This window comes from Nansenia antarctica, assembly GCF_963989245.1.
Source record: "Nansenia antarctica genome assembly, chromosome: 18".
In the NCBI taxonomy this organism is placed as follows: domain Eukaryota; kingdom Metazoa; phylum Chordata; class Actinopteri; order Argentiniformes; family Microstomatidae; genus Nansenia; species Nansenia antarctica.
In genome coordinates, this window is record NC_137691.1 from 10659727 (window position 1) to 10680140 (window position 20414).

Genomic DNA, 20414 nt, shown 5'->3' on the forward strand with positions numbered 1-20414 from the left:
TAACCCCCCCCCCTTCCCCTCCTCTCAGTCTGCAGAACGTGGTTCCTCTGTTGGACGGGCCAGCAGAGGGGGGGGGGCACCAGGCCACCAACTCGGAGCAGCAGCTTCACGAGCAGGAGAAGAGGATCGAGATCTCCTGCGCTCTCGCTGCCGAAGCCTCGCGCCGCAGCAGGCTGCTCTCCGGTGAGGACGCCTGCCGCGCTCCCTCCACCACCACCAACACCCCGATCCCCTCACCGACCCTGTCGCTGCGGTTACCGTTACAAAGCCCCGCCCCCACGCCACTGAGAGGTCTTCGGCGATGACTGGCACTGTGTCACAACACCCACCGACCCATGTCACCCCCCACCACCCCCAACCTCCCCGACACACAAAAAGAGTTTCTGAATCATCAGTCAAGCATTCACTCACTCACGTCACTGTGTGCAGCAAAAAAACAAAAAAACAATCCAAAGCCACCAACTGCCAGGGGTTAAAGTGGAGGTGAACATTGTGGAACAGCCTCTAAGAATACTTTTTTTTAAATCAAACAGTGTCAAATAATAAACTTTTTCGAAAATAATATCTAGAGGGTATTCCTATCACTTTAACCCCTGGACACCTCTCACTATCAACTGTCTGCAGTACACTCCACTGTCCACTAACTAAACCCAACCAGCCAAACCCACCCAACATCTCTACAACTGTGACGTCTGTCGTAACTCGTATAACATGGACATTGAATGCCAGCTTGTCATCCTGTTCAATGTCCACCACAGCCGTGGGTCCAAGCTCAGTCGTGTTGAATGATAGGGCTTCGCTCTGCTCCAGAAGTTAGCGGCGCTCGCTTAGCCGCGTAGCTAAGCGTAGCTAAGCGTAGCTAAGCGTAGCCGCACGTTCCAATGGAAAGCAACGGCTCCCGCTGCACAATGTCGTTCTCGCACGAGTCACGTGACAGGCCTTTTAGGGATCAGCTGCCGTAATTGTTGTTTGATTTAAAATGAACTTCAAATAAACATTTGGTTTAGTAAGGGAGAGTAGTCACATGACACATGTGATCTTTGTGGTCGCATTTAAATAAATCTTTACATGATAAACCTGAAAGGAAAGGACATACTTAAGACTGGGGAAGTGGTATAAATACACAATGGCCTCCTATCCAGGCAATGTTTACAGCTTTGTCATCATCTGCTACCGCCCACTGTTCACCACCGCGCTTTCATAAAACCATGGCTTTGGACCTCTTACAGAATTAGAAACAGCTTTCTAATTGCATCATCATATCACCATGCCCTCGCCATAATGTTCTGCTCATTTCTATTGTCACATAACATAATCATGCTATCTTATATCAGGATATTGATATCAAATGTGTATCTTCTGAAATCTAATCTAACACCTTACAGGTATTTTTTTTAATGTTTCAAATGTATTTATTTAGCACTCTGTAAAAACAATATTCATACATACAATAACCGTAATACATCATAGGTAGAGTAGGTGCAAGGAAGGCAAGGAACCCTGAGGGGCTTATCGAGAGTCTCCCTTGATCATAGAATTTGATTAACAGTTAATGAAAAAATAAGTCAAGGAAAAATATTAAAATGACAGAACAAAAATAAAGAGATCAATAAAGAAAAAAACTAAAAACTAAAACAAACGAACAAACGAAAGAACGGGAGAAACATATGAGAAATTAAAGTAAAGATACGTTTACATAGTAAACTTTACACAAGAGAAACAAATGAGGTAAATCAATCATCGTGATCAAGGAAAGGTGTGGTTTGACAGCCTTGTTGAACAAGTAGGGTGAGAGGTCAAATAAATGAGAAGGGAGTTGATTAAATACTTTGGCTCCTCTGAAGTGAAGACTAATTTTGTGGCCTCCGCCAAGCTGTAGATCCAGATTATTATGTTGTCATATACAATACAGTACATATACAGTACATACGTATGTAGTACAGTACAGTACATTTACTTGCTTTCTCAGTGTTGAGCTACATGTTTAGGATCACGTTTCTCCTCTGTTTGGGGGGATGTGAGCACACCGTCTCCTGTCTTTTGTCAGCCTCGCACCAACTACCCCTGTATTGCTTCACATTGGCTTTGCTTTCCGTTCTCCTTGTATTCACGCCGCACCCCCATCTCCCCCTCCCCCATTCCATTCCAGCCCAGTGCGCTCCCAGCCCCCCCGCCTCCCCGACCAGCCTGGTCCCTCCCCCTTCCTCTGCTGACTTCCACGACTCCGCCCGCATCATGAAGGTGTGAGTCTGTGAAGGTGAGTCCCCGTCCCACTACAACCACACCCCTACCTCCCTTTCTCTTAACTACCCCCCCCCCCCTCCTCTCACTCCCTCTATGGTCCCTCCCCCAACCTCTCAACCTTCTGTTTCACTTCCTGTTTTTTTAGTTTGCACAGGCTTTTCTCACATTCAAGGCCTGTTTACAAAACTGGTCACTTGTTTCCTTCTGCTGACCTGATCTAAAGAGGACCTGCTCCTGGTCTGAAAATGGTCTGAAAACCCATCACTTCCTGTTCACTTCCTGACTTGTGGTCACTTGGACCCTCACAAAAGCTCTGACAGGAACAAGCATGATGATTACAGCCTCACCTAACACTCTGAGCCAGGTGAAGTTTCCACCACACTGCTTACTACTTACTCAGCACCATTATCGCCTAAACCAAGCCCTAGGCTAAGGTGTGAGGGACTGGGTTGTAATGGTTCCCAAAGCTACCCAAAGTGTACAGAAAGCAGCGTTAAGCAGGCAGTAATGGTGGGCTTAGTCTTCGTGTTTTGATGATTCAGCAGGACGTGATGACAGAGTGATGTGGTTTAAATTACTGGGATGACAGTGGGATGACAGTGGATTCAAATGGGAGGCTGTTGACCATCTGCTTTACACTGAGTCAGAGATTTGGGGAAAAGCTGTTGCTCCAGACAGCTGTTTGTTCCAGTTTTGTTTGGCATTGCGTGAGCCAGTACATATTGTAACCCTGAATAACACCAATTTGAATATATTACATGATAAGAATAACACCAATCTGTCAAGACGCTCATGATTCTGTCCTTTCCCGCGAACATCCATCTGGAAACTAGGAAGAAGTACTGACCCATTTCATTCCTGCTTGGTTTTTAATTGTTGAAACATGTAAAAGCTGCATAGAGGGATAGCCACTAGTCACGCCTTTACTTCTGAGAAGATTCGAGATCAAGGGCCTGCAATGCCTGGTCACGATGCAAAACCTCACACTAAAACCCCCCCCGAGATTCATTTCCTGGTTTGGCACAAATAATTCCAGAAATCTGGCTTACAATTTGGTAGAGGAACCAATTAAAGTCCCCTATTATTTGAATCTGTTTTGGTTAAAGACTTTCCAATGGCAGAGAACACACACTGAATGCAGACTCACAAAAACCGGCAATTCTTCTAAACACTTTGAACTCATTGTATTAGGCGTTATAGAATGATTGTCATTAAAACCTTATTTCGCAGTTTGGGATTGACTTGTGGTGCTGATGGAATTATGGCTAGCTATTCATATCACACGCACGCATGCACACACGCACACACACACACGCGCACACACACACACACACACACACACACACACACACACACACACACACACACACAGTTATATAACCTCTAAAATATGTACAAACAAGTATTTGTTGTAGTTTATTGGAGCCACTAGTGAAGTTCATTGTGAACAGTGAAATTATAAACATGCATTACAAGCTTACTTCAGAACAACACATGTAGGCGTTCAACTGTGGCTCAGAAGTTTTGTAGTGACGACTGAGATTAGCCTCAATGACCACTTTGAACGTTGTGAGGGATGCCTCCTGAGTTCTTGGACCACAGCGATTGGCTGAAGCTGCTTTGGAGTGGTTGACCACAATGAAGCAGCCCTAAGAGCTGTAAAGTCTCTCTCTGTCTGTCTGTCAACATAAACAGGCAGAATAACTGACCGCTGTGACTCATCAGGCGGCTGTGGCGCAGGAGGTAGAGCTGGCGTCTAATGATCACAAGGTTGGCAGATCGTTGGTTCAAGCCCCGGCTGGCCACATGTCGAAGTGTCCTTGGGCAAGACACTGAACCCCAAATTGCACCCAGTGAGCGGGCCGGCGCCTTGCATGGCAGCTTGCCGCCATTGGTGTGTGAATGTGTGAATGAGAGGCTGTTGTAAAGTGCTTTGGATAAAGGCGCTATATAAAAATAATAATAATAAAAAAATAAAAAATAAATCATCAGAACTGAAGAAGACATTAACATAATACAGACTGTGAACAGAGAGAGAGAGAGAGAGAGAGAGAGAGAGAGAGAGAGAGAGAGAGAGAGAGAGAGAGAGAGAGAGAGAGAGAGAGACAGGGAGACATACAGACAGTATGTTTTCCTGTCTCTCTCTCTCACTGTGCTCAGTCGGACATATTCCACAGTATGTCTCCCTGTCTCTCTCTCTCTCTCTCTCTCTCTCTCTCTCTCTCTCTCTCTCTCTCTCTCTCTCTCTCTCTCTCTCTCTCTCTCTCTCTCGCTGTCCTCAGTCTGTATTATGTTAATGTCTTCTTCAATTCTGATCATTCACAGTGGTCAGTTATTTTTGCCTGTTGATGTTGTTTCTTTGATGTCTCATTCCAATACAACACATGTTTCCCAGACTGCTGAGCCTTTACCCAGGGGTCTCTGTAATTGTTTGCACCAAATTTGTCTCTGTTTTTAAGGATATGTATTATCAGTATTGATTCCAGATGTCAGGGAAGTAACCACACTCAGAAGTGTGTTGAGTCGTTTTTTGAAGATTTCAGTTCTGAATTTGAAATCTGTCAGCACCACAGGCCTTTCTGGGTTGTGGGACCTCTATTTTTGCCAGAGGTTCTTGCTGGGTAAATCTAGAGGGTTCTAGCTGTCTTTTATGACTGATTAAATCATTTGTAGTTGGTCATGTATGCCTTTGTGGGCTGAATTCAGAAGTGATTCTTCCATAACATACCTGTTTTGGATAGCCAATTCTTCCTGATGTGGCTTATTTAGAAGGTTCCAATTATACAGATGATCATCAGGTAGTCATTAGGGCAGGTTGCCTTGGTCTTTTTGCAAACTAGAACAATTGTGGTCACCTTAAAGCACGTAGGGATTACAGACTGGGACAGGGAGAGGTTGATTATGTCCATGAAGACATCTGCCAGCTGGTCAGCGCATGCTCTGAGGATGTGGCCCGAGATCCCATCTAGGCCAGCTGCTTTGCGGATGTTGAAACACTTCCTCATGTCAGCCCCAGTGATCGATACCTCGATAGATTGAAGTTCTTGTGAATAGCAAGAGCCTTTACGGGGGCCTCAGTGTTGTTTCCCCTCAAACCGAGCGTAAAATATGTTGAGTTCGTCAGGTGCACATGCTGTCAGATCTTCGCTTATAATCTGTAATTATAAGCGAAGATCAGTGCCCTGGTAGTGTAATTCAACTGCTGCACTCACGTCTGTCGTCATGAAGTGCTTTGAGAAGTTGGTTAGGTCCAAACCTCAACTCCTCACTACCTGCCACACTGGACAGTGTGCATACCGCCCCAACAGATCCACAGATGACGCCATTGCTTTCACCCTGCACACTGCCCTATCCCACCTGCACAAGAAAGATAGATACAGTATCTATGTGAGAATGCTGTTCATTGACTACAGTTCAGCAGTCAACACCATAGTTCTCTCCAAGGTCGTTACCAAGTTAAGGGACCTGAGTCTTAACAACTCCCTCTGCAACTGAATCCTGGGGCCTCATTTATAAAAAAGTACTTGACTTGGTTGTCTAGTCCTCTATGGATTTATTGGACAGATTGCTGAGTGCTTTTCTAATGCTTCTGCAGTCACAATCGTACCACATTACAATGTTTGGTTTTTTTGGATATGATTTTAGTTCTTACCGGTATCTTCAAATCAGATAAGGATGCCAATTTGTCAAAACTCTGTCGTATGTTTCCTCATTGCCGTATGATGGTATGTGATACATTTTTGTTTGTGAGAATTGCCTCCTTTTTTATTTGAATCCAAATGAAAAATGTTCCTGTTTGGATTAATTCTCTCTCTCTCTCTCTCTCTCTCTCTCTCTCTCTCTCTCTCTCTCTCTCTCTCTCTCTCTCTCTCTATCTCTCTGTCTGTCTCTCTTTAGCCCAAGCCCTGGCTGCTGTTAAATTCGACGGATCGTCCTTTTGAGGATTACCTGGAGAGTCAAAAAAAGAGAAAACCCCAAAGAAACTGCTTTTGTTTTGTCTCCCAGACCGGTGTATTTATCCAATGATCTACACAACAACAGGAAGAGGAAATAAGAAACTGTTAGAGGAAGTGAGGAAGCTGGCTACAAGAGGATGTTCTAAACCCCAAATGATGGAGAGACTGAAAGTTCACTCCTCCCAACTCCTGAGGGCGCTATAGCAGGGCCCTCCACTCTCCCTCTGTCTGTCATTCACTGCACTTACACACTTCTTCTAGGCCTGGCAACAAAAAGAGCTTTGTGTAGGGGCAGAGAAGACAAACCATAAAGCAAACAAACCATAATGTTACAATTCTCACTATTGATGCATTTGACAGAGAGCAAGGAGTGTGTGTACGGCACTCTACAGCACTCTCCGCCATGCTACACAGCGCATCTCCGTAACTCAACTCAGGGCAGTATCTGCTAAAGAGAGATTAGAAGGACCACAAATACGTTCTGGTTGGAGACCATAAAAGACAGAGAACTCCATTTTGGACTGTATTTCTGGACCGAATGGTCCAAAGGTCTGACTTTTTCTGTACGTGACGCGTGCGGTGGTGGGACTGGACTTCAGGAACAAGGGTTTCGGGGAGGCGAGAAGAGTTTGTTATTGGTGCAGAGAGCAGCAGAACTAACCAGAAGCATGTTAGTGGAGCAGGAGAAGGTCACATACTGTAGGTGGAGGCTAACGGAGATAGATGACCCCTAAATAAGTATAGGGTTACACCAGCTGTGTTTACCTCCTGGTTCCACAACCCCCCCCCCCCCCATCCAAGCTACACACCCTCTACTCCCCCTCTTGCTCAGCGCATGGTATATGTGCGCATGGTGTGTATATGTGTGCAGCCCTGCCTCACTCGGAAACCACTGTTGTCTCTCTAATAACTGCATATAGAGTATGATAATATCATATATGATATGTGAGTAGACCTCCTACCTTTAGCATTAAAGCCATTGGACGCCTCGTGGTCCTCTCACTGCTAGGACCTTACTTCAGTGCTACGTGAATATATATATATATATATATATATATATATATATATATACATATATATATAGTATGTCGGGGAAAAAGAAGTGACCTTAGAATTGTACGTCTGCTAGTTGAAACACTTGGTTGTGTCAAGATGGGCCAGCAACTTGCAATACAGCCAACTAACAGTAGTGTACGCATATTATCAAACCTGTCATCCTACACCTGTAGCATTCCCATGATACCTGATCATACAGTTATACCCGATCATGCAGTGCCATGTACAGTACAGTAGAGTACGAGTCTGAGACGTTAGTGTGTTTGGGGAACGGGTTTATGTAGTCATGTTTTTACCTCTCAAAATCCACACAAGTATTTTTCTATGAACGAAATCTTTCTGATATGTGATCACCCGGTTTCGATCACATTTTGATATTGTCTCGTTGGCTACGGTCTATATGGTATAGCACAGGAGATGTTGCCAACTCACGTGATTCAAGATTAGCCATTACGACTTAAAGGATAAACTTGTTGAGGGCGGTGGAACTCATAATGGAATGGATGGAATGTCCAGAAGTCTGCATTCTAATTCTGTGACTCTTCCCTCCCTCTAACAGTTTTTGGAGTCAGGAGGAAGTGATTCAGTACAGAAATGTGTCACAGACTCCTTGTCTCCTCCTGTGCAAGTTGTTGACCCATCGTTTTTTGGCTTTCTCTTTTGGAAAATCTGTCGTTCCCTGTTAGTGTCTCCAGATTTCAACTGTGGCCTCTGTGAAAGTGCAGCCTTCCGTACTGCATCCCTTAATTTCTCCCCTTTTCAATATCCACCCGCCTCTCTCTTTCTACCTTCCGCCCTTCCATATATCCCTTCGTCTGTCTCTTGCTGTTAAGGCTCTGGCTCAGAAATGATGTTGTTTCTGTATAGGAAAGCTATATTTGTTCAGATTCAAGCCCATGTGTTTGATAGGATGTGAACAACATGGGATTTGTATACACAAAGCAGTTTATCATTCTCACTTGGCAAAAACATCACTGGTCTAAAGGAAATAGTTCTATTTTTTCTTGTTTTTGAGAAAGGGAATAATAAGTCAGATGATGCAGTAGATATTTTTTATACGCATGAGTATTTGATGACTAAAATTATCTTTCAGTCGACGGTTACATTTGTAACATTAAGAGTAATCAGGAATGTTTTGCATTTTTCACAAGATTGGGCAGAAAATGATTATTGATGAAATATTTTTTTAATTTATTGCTTTTGAGCATTGTCTTGAAGGCCCAGGTTAAAGATGATTTTGAAAATATAGGTATTTTTGGAGCAATTGGCATTGGATGCGTTGAGAAACGCAAAAAAGCCAAATAAATGGTGTCCAATATTTGATAACAAATGTAGCATTTATGGCTAACGATGTTAGAGAAAGATTTAGCACACTGGTCAATGTACATATTTACAATTTCAATTATATCTTACTATTAACATTAATTGTTGCTATTTTGGGGGAAATTACACACAACTGCTTGAACTATGCAAATAAAAATAAATGAAAAATCAATATGCTTGCTTTAGGAAAACCTTCTTGCAATAAAGTGAATGTATACAAATACTATGCGTTTCTCATTAGATGCTTACAGAATTCCCCATTGTATTTTGTAAGCAAATAAGACATCTCGCTGATTTGAATGATCTAAATAATCATACCTATTACAACTGTTTTAACAATGTTATTGACATTGATTGATATCGAGTATCACTGCCAAAAATAATCATACTACTGAGGATGATCGCTCACCTTTGCTCTTTATCAATATTCCCTTACTGACTATAAAGACCCTGTTGTATTCTTGTGTATGTCTGGATGAATAAAATTGAAAACAAAGATGGACTGGATGCCTGGAAAACAGTATTACATAAGCTGGAATCTTTGTATGCCTTTCTTTGAGGAAACCTGAGGAAACGTTCTATTTAGCATCATGGACATAATGAAGGTAGGTCAGAGGTCAAACCCATTGTTGTCAGGGCAACCATTAATAAACAGCTAGCATGGTTAAAACTTGCTGTACTGTGCTATCAATGTACTTCACAACAAACTCAATTATAACCTCTGTTGAAGTTCATTTAGATTAATAAATGAATAATAATGTATGAATAATAATTAATATATAGTAAGTCATCTTATAGTACCTCTTTATCTTTACTGGGTTTTGACAGTGTTACAAATCAGGAGTGCCATTTTGGCACCGAAATATCCCAGACAATTATGTTTTGGGGTGGAATTCAGAAAGCATTATTACTGGCAATGCAAGGGCTGTGACAACGTATTATACAGTAAGGAAATGGCGTTCTACCAGTTCGTCTTATGGGGTTTCGCAGAGTATGACAAACACAGCATGTGAGCGGAGTTAAGCGGTCGGAAGTCGGTCTAGTTGGAGTCGACTCCTGTGTTTTCTCTATTACACTGTAGACCACACAATTTCATACAAAAATAAAAGTCAATTGCACATTTCTTGATTCTGTGATTTTTTAAATCACAGTTGTAGCATAGATTTTGGCTTACACACCATTTACCATCAAATACTGTGCCTAAAAATGATTTGTGAGGAATGCAGAGTCCACAAACGTACAGTATATTTTCATTCATTTTCGTTCATTAGCTGCAGACTTTGGGGAATTTGATGATGCGGTTTGACCTGTGGCTATGGGATTATGAACTGGCAGTACACCACTAGAGGGCACTGTGAAACACAATCACCTTCCTTTATACAATACAGAGCTCTTCTTTTTCTCTCTCACTCTATATCGCTCTCTCACACGCATAAACTCACTCTCTCTCCCTCTCTCTTACACACACAAACTCTCTCTCTCTCTCTCTCTCTCTTACACACACAAACTCACTCTCTCTCTCTCTCTCTCTCTCTCTCTCTTACACACACAAACTCTCTCTCTCTCTCTCTCTCTTACACAGACAAACTCACCCTATATCTCTCTCTTACACACACAAACTCACTATCTCTCTTATACGCTCACAAACTCACTCTATATCTCTCTCTTACACACACAAACTCACTCTATCTCTCTCTCTTACACACACACACACACACACACACACACACACACACACACACACACACACACACACACACACACACACACACACACACACACACACACTCACTCTCCCTCTCTCACACACACACCCAAACTCACTCTCTCTCTCTCTCTCTCTCTTATACACACAAACTCACTCTCTCTCTCTCTCTCTCTTATACACACAAACTCACTCTGTCTCTCTCTCTTACAGACAAACTCACCCTATATCTCTCTCTTACACACACAAACTCACTCTATATCTCTCTCACATACACACACAAACTCACTCTATATCTCTCTCTCACACACACACACACACACACACTCACACACACACACACACACATGCAAGCACGCACACACACACACACACACACACACACACACACACACACACACACACACACACACACACTCGTACTACCACCATCCCTACTTGACAGTGAGCTCCCGTACTCTAGACCCAGTCCCCTACTCTAGACCCAGTCCCAGCTCCCCTTCTCTAGACCCAGTCCCCTTCTCTAGACCCAGTCCCCTTCTCTAGACCCAGTCCCCTTCTCTAGACCCAGTCCCCTACTCTAGACCCAGTCCCCTACTCTAGACCCAGTCCCCTACTCTAGACCCAGACCACTACTCTAGACCCAGACCCATACTCTAGACCCAGTCCCATACTCTAGACCCAGTCCCATACTCTAGACCCAGACCCCTACTCTAGACCCAGTCCCCTACTCTAGACCCAGTCCCCTACTCTAGACCCAGTCCCCTACTCTAGACCCAGTCCCCTACTCTAGACCCAGTCCCATACTCTAGACCCAGACCCCTACTCTAGACCCAGACCCCTACTCTAGACCCAGTCCCCTACTCTAGACCCAGTCCCCTACTCTAGACCCAGTCCCCTACTCTAGACCCAGTCCCCTACTCTAGACCCAGTCCCCTACTCTAGACCCAGTCCCCTACTCTAGACCCAGTCCCATACTCTAGACCCAGTCCCCTACTCTAGACCCAGACCCCTACTCTAGACCCAGTCCCCTACTCTAGACCCAGTCCCCTACTCTAGACCCAGTCCCCTACTCTAGTCCCAGTCCCCTACTCTAGACCCAGTCCCAGTCCCATACTCTAGACCCAGTCCCCTACTCTAGTCCCAGTCCCAGTCCCATACTCTAGACCCAGTCCCCTACTCTAGACCCAGTCCCAGTCCCATACTCTAGACCCAGTCCCCTACTCTAGACCCAGTCCCAGTCCCATACTCTAGTCCCAGTCCCATACTCTAGACCCAGTCCCCTACTCTAGACCCAGTCCCCTACTCTAGTCCCAGTCCCAGTCCCATACTCTAGACCCAGTCCCCTACTCTAGACCCAGTCCCAGTCCCATACTCTAGACCCAGTCCCCTACTCTAGACCCAGTCCCAGTCCCATACTCTAGACCCAGTCCCAGTCCCATACTCTAGACCCAGTCCCAGTCCCCTACTCTAGACCCAGTCCCAGTCCCATACTCTAGACCCAGTCCACTACTCTAGACCCAGTCCCATACTCTAGTCCCAGCTCCCACACTCTAGACCCAGTCCCATACTCTAGACCCAGCTACCATACTCTAGACCCAGTCCCCCACTCTAGACCCAGTCCCCCACTCTAGACCCAGTCCCCTACTCTAGTCCCAGTCCCCTACTCTAGACCCAGTCCCCTACTCTAGACCCAGACCCCTACTCTAGACCCAGTCCCCTACTCTAGACCCAGTCCCCTACTCTAGACCCAGTCCCCTACTCTAGACCCAGACCCATACTCTAGACCCAGACCCCTACTCTAGACCCAGACCCCTACTCTAGACCCAGTCCCCTACTCTAGACCCAGTCCCCTACTCTAGACCCAGTCCCCTACTCTAGACCCAGTCCCCTACTCTAGACCCAGTCCCATACTCTAGACTCCTGTTGCTTTCCTAATACTTTCGGAAATTGAATGAGTCCCTGTGGGCTGCTTTATTTCCTCCGCCAAAGTCCTGTTGAAAGGATCCACACAGTTGCTTTAGTGAGGGTTGCGTGTGTCCATGCTCTGATCTTTAACATGACACTTAGGACCAGGTTAAGATGGGGACAAGACCGTGTTTAACTCTCTGTATGGTCTTCTAGACAGACCCTCCATCAGACCCAGGACTAATCATGTTAGGTTGCTTTGAATGGAGAATTTATAGCATACCACAATAACGATACAAGTTACTAACATGAAACTGAATTTGACCAGTTTCTTTGTATAGCACTGTAATGTCCCTCCTCTTATGTAATTACAGTGTGGGCTTATTGGACACAGACATTCATCTTACCAAAGTGGATAATCTACAGTAGGGATATTTGGCAGGATTACATTACATGACATGTTATTCAACTACTTGTCCTCACAAAGCCCTCTGGTTCCAAGGAAACCCTTTCCAAAGAGAGCAAACGGGGGCGGCTGTGGCGCAGGAGGTCGAGCCGCCGTCTAATGATCGCAAGGTTGTCAGATTGGCGGTTCGAGCCCCGGCTGGCCACATGTCGAAGTGTCCTTGGGCAAGACACTGAACCCCAAATTGCTCCCAGTGAGCGGGCCGGCGCCTTGCATGGTAGCTTGCCGCCATTGGTGTGTGAATGTGTGTGTGAATGGGTGAATGAGAGGCCGTTGTAAAGCGCTTTGGATAAAGGCGCTATATAAGTGCAGTCCATTTATCATCCATTTACATACATCCATCAAAAGGGTTTTTCATGCCCCAACATTTTTTAAAGGATTCTCTAACAGGGACAACCCTGGGGATAGGGTCCTTACAGTGACTAGAGGGTGGGAGTCAATCATGCAGTCAATAACCTCACATCCAAGACCATGTAGTGTCTCTACTGTCTTTGAATAGACCAGGATAATGCTAAAACAATCCACCAGCCTCAGATCAGTGGAAACAATGAATGCATTGATCATGGTAGTGCTGTCTGGGAAAATCCAATCAGCTGATAACAAACGACAATTTATCAACAAAGGCAATCAATTTCACCTTCACTCTTTCATTGCGTTACTCGCCTGTAATGCCTGTCACTATTTGTCCTGTCACATGTGCTATTTCTGAAGACCTTACACAGCATGATGACAGTGAAAGCATGATGATGAGCATGAGCATGATGCATGATGATGATTCAATCATCATTGTCATGACCCAGGCTCATGGATCAAGACAAACAGGGGAGACCACACGTCAGAATCAATTCAAGAACATAATATTTATAAAATATATTTCTACGTTGTTGAAAATCAACGACACACTCGCTAGTCAAGTAACCTAGTTAGTGTAGAGTAGTGGGGATTACTCACCGAATCCGTCAAAATGTATTTACATTTTTCAGAATAAAAGTCGGAACATTCGGTCGGTTGCCGACATGTTTCCCGGCTTTCACCATTACATTTTTTACATTTTTGGCATTCAGCAGACGCCTTATTCCAAAGCGACTCATCAATCAATGAATCATCAATCCACCAGTCGTAGCAGGAAGAGTAATCTAGCTCAGGCCCGGGGCCATTGGGACCAGCTGCTGTCACAATTATTCCATAGAGTCGTAGTGTAATCAGTCTCCCTGTGTATGGTTAATGTTTATCTAACAGGCCTCTGACAGCACAGTTCAAAGGTCACTAGCAGCAAAACAGACAATTCTAATGTAATTCTGACCACAAGGAGAACCGGTGTCGGGGAGTGAAGGGGGAGAGAGAGAGAGAGAGAGAGAGAGAGAGAGAGAGAGAGAGAGAGAGAGAGAGAGAGAGAGAGAGGATAAGGGTGGACACAGACAACATGGTCGCAATCACTGAGACTCAGAGTAAGTGATATTTTCATTGAAACCTTCAACGTCTCTATTGATCTTCCTCTTGAGTAACTGCTGAGGTATTGAAACACGTTTTGTTATTCATTCGTGTTTTTGGGGTTAGGGTTAAGACTTTTGGACTTTGAAGTGCCAATACTTTTCTAAGCTGTTTACATTTAGGTGTGTTTAATATTGTATTGTTAGTCACAAAATCTGTGCGCGGGTGTGTGTGTGTGTGTGTGTGTGCGTTCCAGAGATCGGTGTTGGTCTCACAGGCTTCGGCCTGTTCTTCCTGCTCTTCGGAGTGCTGCTGTACTTTGACTCTGTCCTGTTGGCATTTGGGAACGTGAGTAATAATTGCTATCACACACTCACACTCCTTTTCCCAGTTCCCATCAAGTCAGCCAAGGCCAAAAAAAGGCCACTGATGGAATATGACAGTTTGCCTTTGCTGTCTATCTCCATGCTAGGGCTTGTGGTGAAACGCACCAGCTAATACAGACATGATAATGATTGATTAGCTCTGAAACTTACTGTAACAACAGTTGTGTCAACGTTTGGGGAAAAGAAAATCTCTTTGGCAACCAATGACCTACTGTAATTAACTCTTGTCTGCCTCTTGTTTTATGTCACAATAGTCCTAGAAAGTTCCTCTCCTTATTATTAATGAGCTATTGAGCTATTAATGAGCTATTAATGAGCCCTTGACTCCTCTGTGGGTGTAGACACAATGTGAAACACATTGGTTTTTAACTATTAAGAAGCTATTTTTGATTCAAATGTCATTATGATGTGTGTGTGTTTGTGTGTGTTGGGGGGGGGGGTTGGGTGCAGCTATGTGGGGTAGGGGGCATGCCATATACTGTATGTGTTTCATTTGCCATGTGATATGTTGAATTACCAAAAAATAAACCGTGGTTGAAAAAAGAAAGGGAGGGAGGAGGAAGGATTCAACAGCTCGTCTCCTCCCTACAGGTCCTGTTTCTGGCCGGGCTCGCCCTCATCATCGGCCTGCGGAGGACGGTCCATTTCTTCTTCCAGAGACAGAAGCTCCGAGGCTCCACCTTCTTCCTGGGAGGCGTGACCCTGGTGCTGTGCCGCTGGCCCATCATCGGCATGGCGGTGGAGAGCTACGGCTTCGTGGTCCTGTTCAGGTGAGTTCAAGGCTGTTGTCTTTGGGAAAGGACGCAGAGGAGATCTGAGGGGGTTGTTTGGCAATGTGAGAGACGTCGGTACCTTGGCCACGTTCCCATGTGTTTGAACGCCAGCCTCATTTCCGCGCTCTGAGGAACTGTGTTCAATCATTTGAGGTGAACAGGGGAACACCCATCATGACCACATTATTTCCCCCCCCCCCCAAAAAAAAAACCCAAGAAGAACAGAGCTCTGAGCTCTGGCACAGGTTCAATCATCTTTGGCACCCCTGGAGCAGTTAAGATCATAATTTTATTTTATTACATCCAATGTATGGGTAATGAAGTAAAGTAAGTAATAATAAAGTAGAATACGGCAATAAAATGATAAGTGATCCCAGTTGTACTACTGTATTTGTACTACCAGTCGTACTGCAGTAAATCAGTAGTGCAAAACGCTGTGCACGTTACAATGAGATGGAATGCAATATCATACAATATGCAATACAGATATGTTATAGTACAGGAAGCTGAATGAATGAATGAATGGACTTTATTGTCATTGCTACAGTACAGGTACCAAACAACGAAATTTAGGACTTTTTTTTAATTTTACTCCCCCTGGAGTAACTGAGGGCTAAGTGCCTTACCCAAAATACACCATTGCTTATCCATTTTTAGACCACAAGATATTGAAAGGAAGAATGGATGTAATCATTCAACATCATCATACATTCCACTATGTGAACAGCTGAGCTAGTGAGCCAACTATGTAGCTAGTAAGCTAGCTAGCTATTTGACTGAGCTTGGTGAGGTGACACATACAATGTCTGTACTGAAAGCAGTTCCTTATTACCTGGCTGGCCACCCTCCCCACCCATAACCAGGCTTGGTAGTGGGGGCATTGGGCTCAAAAGTTAAGCTAGCTGCTAGCACACAGAACCAGAGTTTCTCTCCTCTCACCGACCTTGCAGTTCTTTTCGCTCGTTCTGTTTCACCTGGTGCTCCTTTAATAAACGAGACAGCATGTTGGCGTGTTGCTTAATGTGTTCTTAGTTGAGTTAATGTTTTAATGTCTGTTCATTTAGTATGCGCTACGATGAGCCAAGCTAACTGGCAGCAGGAAGAACAGCAGCAGTCTCGTCACATGACTGCAACTCTCGCGTGATTTGAAAGGTTTGAACGTTCGAAAGGTTTGAACGTTCGAAATGATGTAACGTTCGAAAGGTTTAAATATCCTAAAAGTCGTCATAATTCCGTTAGCTTCTCCGTGGTCTAGTGGTTACGTCCGAGGACACTAGTGGTTCTGGCCTATTTAGGTCGCAGATACGAGACGGCACTATGAACTCGAGTGCGACCTGTACGTCAGAACCTTGATCTGGACCGTTGATCCATAACAATAAAGCTAGATCACCACCCAGCACACCGAGAAGCTACGTTTTTATATTTATTGACCGTGAACTGTCTTCTTAAAGCTACTTTATTGTGTGTTGTCAGCCATGTCATCTCAAGGTCGCCGGTTCGAATCCAGCCGCGGACAGAACGAGCCTGTCATCCCTGCTCTCTCTCACCCATCTTTCCTGTCAATATCTACTGCCTCTATCCCATTAAAGCAGAAATGCCTTAAACATTGCGTACATAGTTACTAACTGACGCTAGGAGTTAGAGCTATAGTCCTGATAGGTCATAGCTGGGCTAGCATTCATTTAATTTTAATTTTAACTTTGCCATTTAGCAGACGTTTTAATCCAAAGCGATTTACAATTACGAATTACAGGGACACTCCCCCTGGAGTAACTGAGGGCTAAGTGCCTTACTCAAGGGCACACTAGTAGTGGTGTGGCTTCAGGCGGGATTTGAACTCACAACCTTCCGATCACAAGTCCAACTCACTATCCACTAGACCACCACTACCCCCGCATTAACGTCAGCAGAGTTTACCAGTGGTAAATAAGTCGCATAATATAGGCTATAAGACCCTGAGTAATTCCCTATTCTTTAGAGAAATAATACCTACATATGTGAACTAATTTATAGGCTAGCTCCAATCCCTCAATGACCCGGACCCCCTGGGACTCAAATTAAAATATGGAAAGATATCGGCCTACATGGAATGGAATGGACTTTATTTGTCATTGCTACAGTACAGGTACCAAACAACGAAATTTAGGAGGGGTGGCTCCCCTGGTGTTAGGAAAAAAAAAAAAAAAAAACTTTTAGAAAAAGAATAAAATCACAAGACGGTAAGGAGCTGGTTTACATAAATAAAGGCTATGTACACAATCCACTGTACTATACTGCACAGATAGTCAACTAGGGTTGTCATATTGCACAAAAGTATTTTTTCACGTTATTTAAAGTGTCACAGTTCAAGTAGTAATCAGGTAGTGTGCAGGTAGTCAGAATATATTATATTAATTTTGCAGTGGGGATGTTTTGGGGGAGACAGTCTTTTGCTTTCTTCCAATGCATTTCCCCAGGAGCCTGATTGCTTGACGGAAATAGTGAAAATAGTTAGGGGCCACGCTAGGGGTTACGTGCCTTGCTCAAGGGCACAACAGCAACGGTGGTAGGCACCTTATGATGCCAGCAGCCCTCCAGTCACCAGCTCACATCCGGCTCCCTCCTAGGGTGGTGATTGATCCAGCGACCTACTGATTGCTGTCTGGCCTCGCTAAGCCTTGAATGGCTTTTGCCCAGGACTACGGCCCAGTTTCTTTGGCACACGCTGGACAGCATAGGGCTGTAGCGAGTAGGGAAACTCCAATGTTTAATGTTTATCTTAAAATTCATATTCCCTGTGGCTTTGGAACTGTGCCCCTATAGCTCACCAAAAACAGAGTCATGGAAACTAGGGTACCAGCCAAAGATAGATTCTCTCTCAGGTTCTAAGCCAAAGTGACACAGTCTGCTAGGTTTGCGTGTTCCCACTTCACATGAATACGTGTGTCTCCCTCCAGGTCATTCTTTCCCACTGCGTTTGGATTTGTGCTGTCGTTGGTGAATATCCGATATCTGAATGTGGTAAGATCAAAATCTTTTCCCAACCTTTTACTAACTGACTGCGACTTAAGCCAACAAACATATACAGTACCAGTCAAAAGTTTGTACACACTTCCCCATAAGCACGATTTATCATTCTCCGTCACAGGAACACAGGTCTATCAGCAAGTAACATTAACAGCGTTCCCGAAAGCAATGGAAAAAACAGCAGTTTGTGAGCTCATTACTTGGTTAGACTTCCCAGACATTTCAACAATGGGAAGACTTTCCACATTAACTTTTCACAACATACCTTGTGGCAGGTTTTTGACTCCCACCACTGTTTGTTGAAAGAGATACCAAACATCCTCTCTTCCTCATCTAGTCTTTCATTTTCATTAATCTTCATTGTCATTACTCTCTTTTTTCCCTCTTCTTCTCTCCCCCTTCTCTCTTTTCTTACCACAGTTTTTCAACAGTTTCTTAGGAAGCAGCCCATCTATGGTCTAACGGGTGAGAAAGAGATGAGATAAACAGATGAGTCGGAGCAGATGAAAGAGAAGTGTCACTTATTTGACTGACGACTGATCAGCCTTTGACAGAGATTGACAGAGAGGAATCAAGAGGAAAATCTGCTTTTCTCCATGATCAACCACAAACTGATGGACAACATGGATCCTCTTGAAATGTTTATAACACATGAACTGTTGCTGGAAGTTTCCTCCAATGTCGATGGACGCACAGGATGGCTGCCGCCAATCATTGTATGTACAGTATTTCTGACAAAGTCCTATTTATCATGTACTGCAAACTAACTGACGTTGTCGTCAAATAACTTCGTCAAGCTTCCTACTGGATTGTTTAGTCACCATAAGGAAGGTTATTGTGGTCTCAACCAACCATGCTCCTTCCATCATTCGGCGATTCAATGGCAGGGACAGAAGTGGACCAATCGCAGCCTCCACCTCTCAGGGATCGAGGACTTAGATAACCAATGAGTCTCAAGGCCATCCAGTATTTCAGCTTCCACAGCAGAGCAAAGAGGACCATCTCAAAAAGGGGAGGTTTTTCTCAAACACTCTGAAACATCTGATGTTGTGTGTGATGTGATGGTCTTATTCTCTACTTAACCATTTCTGTTTACATACTCACCCAGACACTTCCCGGCACAGAAGGGGGGGGGGGCGGGGGGGGGGAGTACCTTTACAGCCTTGTCTGTTTTGCAGTAATTGAGCAATTGTAGCAATGGTTCAGTAATGTATTCAGTGTGTTATTTAAAAAAGAAACCTCGGGGCATACGCTCTTCGATCTCTGTTTCTAGTCACAGTGGAGTCCTAGCATGGCTGTTTTTCTTTTTGGGGGTAACCATAATTCACACTGTCACCTTGTCTTCTCAATAATTGTTTTACTCCACCACCACCCCGACCACCACCACCACCACCTCTCATCTACAGGGATTCATCATTTGTTTACATTGATCTAAAATACAAATAAAAAGTGAAATAAATAAATAAATCATCAGTCTTGGTAGTTGGAGACTGTTTAAACAGAATTCAAATCAGATGTTACATCTGCTAACAAACCCCTCCGTTTACAAACACAATGGTTTTATTGCTCACTTTAGGTGGAATAGATTGAGAATAGCTACTCAGGCCAATGTATTGCTGTGCTCTATTATGCAGAAGTTCTGTTGAGTCCAGGCTGTTTTGGAACATCAGGATCCCTTTTGTGAAGTTTAATAATATATTTTCGAGGAGAAATGGCCCCTTTATTACATTGATAGCTACAGATATATATATTATTGAAACCACTTCACTTGTTCTGCATTTAGTGAACGTCAAAACCATGTTCTCAAAAATAAAATTCAATTACCCCTGGCATTGTGTCTTACGAATTGGGTACCATGTACTTTTGCACCATATCCAAAAGGATTCACATGTAAGGAATTTTACCAATCACCAGATAGCAGATGATGACCTGGAGAGAAAGGGGGATAAAAGGGAGAGATAGAAGAGATGGGGGGTGGTGGGGGGGGGGGGGGGGGGGGGGGGGGCGGTGGCTAACCACACAAGTCCAACCACAGTAGGATACACCACAGGCGACAATGACGCAAATGCTGTCCCCCTACAAAAGCAACCCACGGTTGGGTTGGGGGACACACACACGATTTGAGCAGCATACATATACTGTATATATATACATTCTTCC

General features: G+C 44.2%; 2 protein-coding genes across 2 annotated transcripts in view; both read left to right on the forward strand.

Annotated features, from left to right (window-relative positions):
• plekha6 (pleckstrin homology domain containing, family A member 6) overlaps positions 1 to 9212 on the forward strand; it is an 84692-nt gene extending 75480 nt beyond the window's left edge. The window contains 3 exon segments of the mRNA XM_080547888.1: positions 29 to 183; positions 2150 to 2257; positions 6142 to 9212. Coding sequence (XP_080404014.1) covers positions 29 to 183; positions 2150 to 2247 — 253 coding nt within the window. The 3' untranslated portion in view covers positions 2248 to 2257; positions 6142 to 9212.
• Positions 9213 to 13986: 4774 nt separating this feature from the next.
• Positions 13987 to 20074, forward strand: golt1a (golgi transport 1A). Its single transcript, XM_080548723.1, has 5 exons — positions 13987 to 14106; positions 14346 to 14437; positions 15067 to 15245; positions 18185 to 18248; positions 18675 to 20074. Exons 1-5 carry the CDS (start codon positions 14082 to 14084, stop codon positions 18714 to 18716), a joined length of 402 nt encoding a protein of 133 aa, XP_080404849.1. The 5' UTR covers positions 13987 to 14081; the 3' UTR covers positions 18717 to 20074.
• Positions 20075 to 20414: the final 340 nt, after the last annotated feature.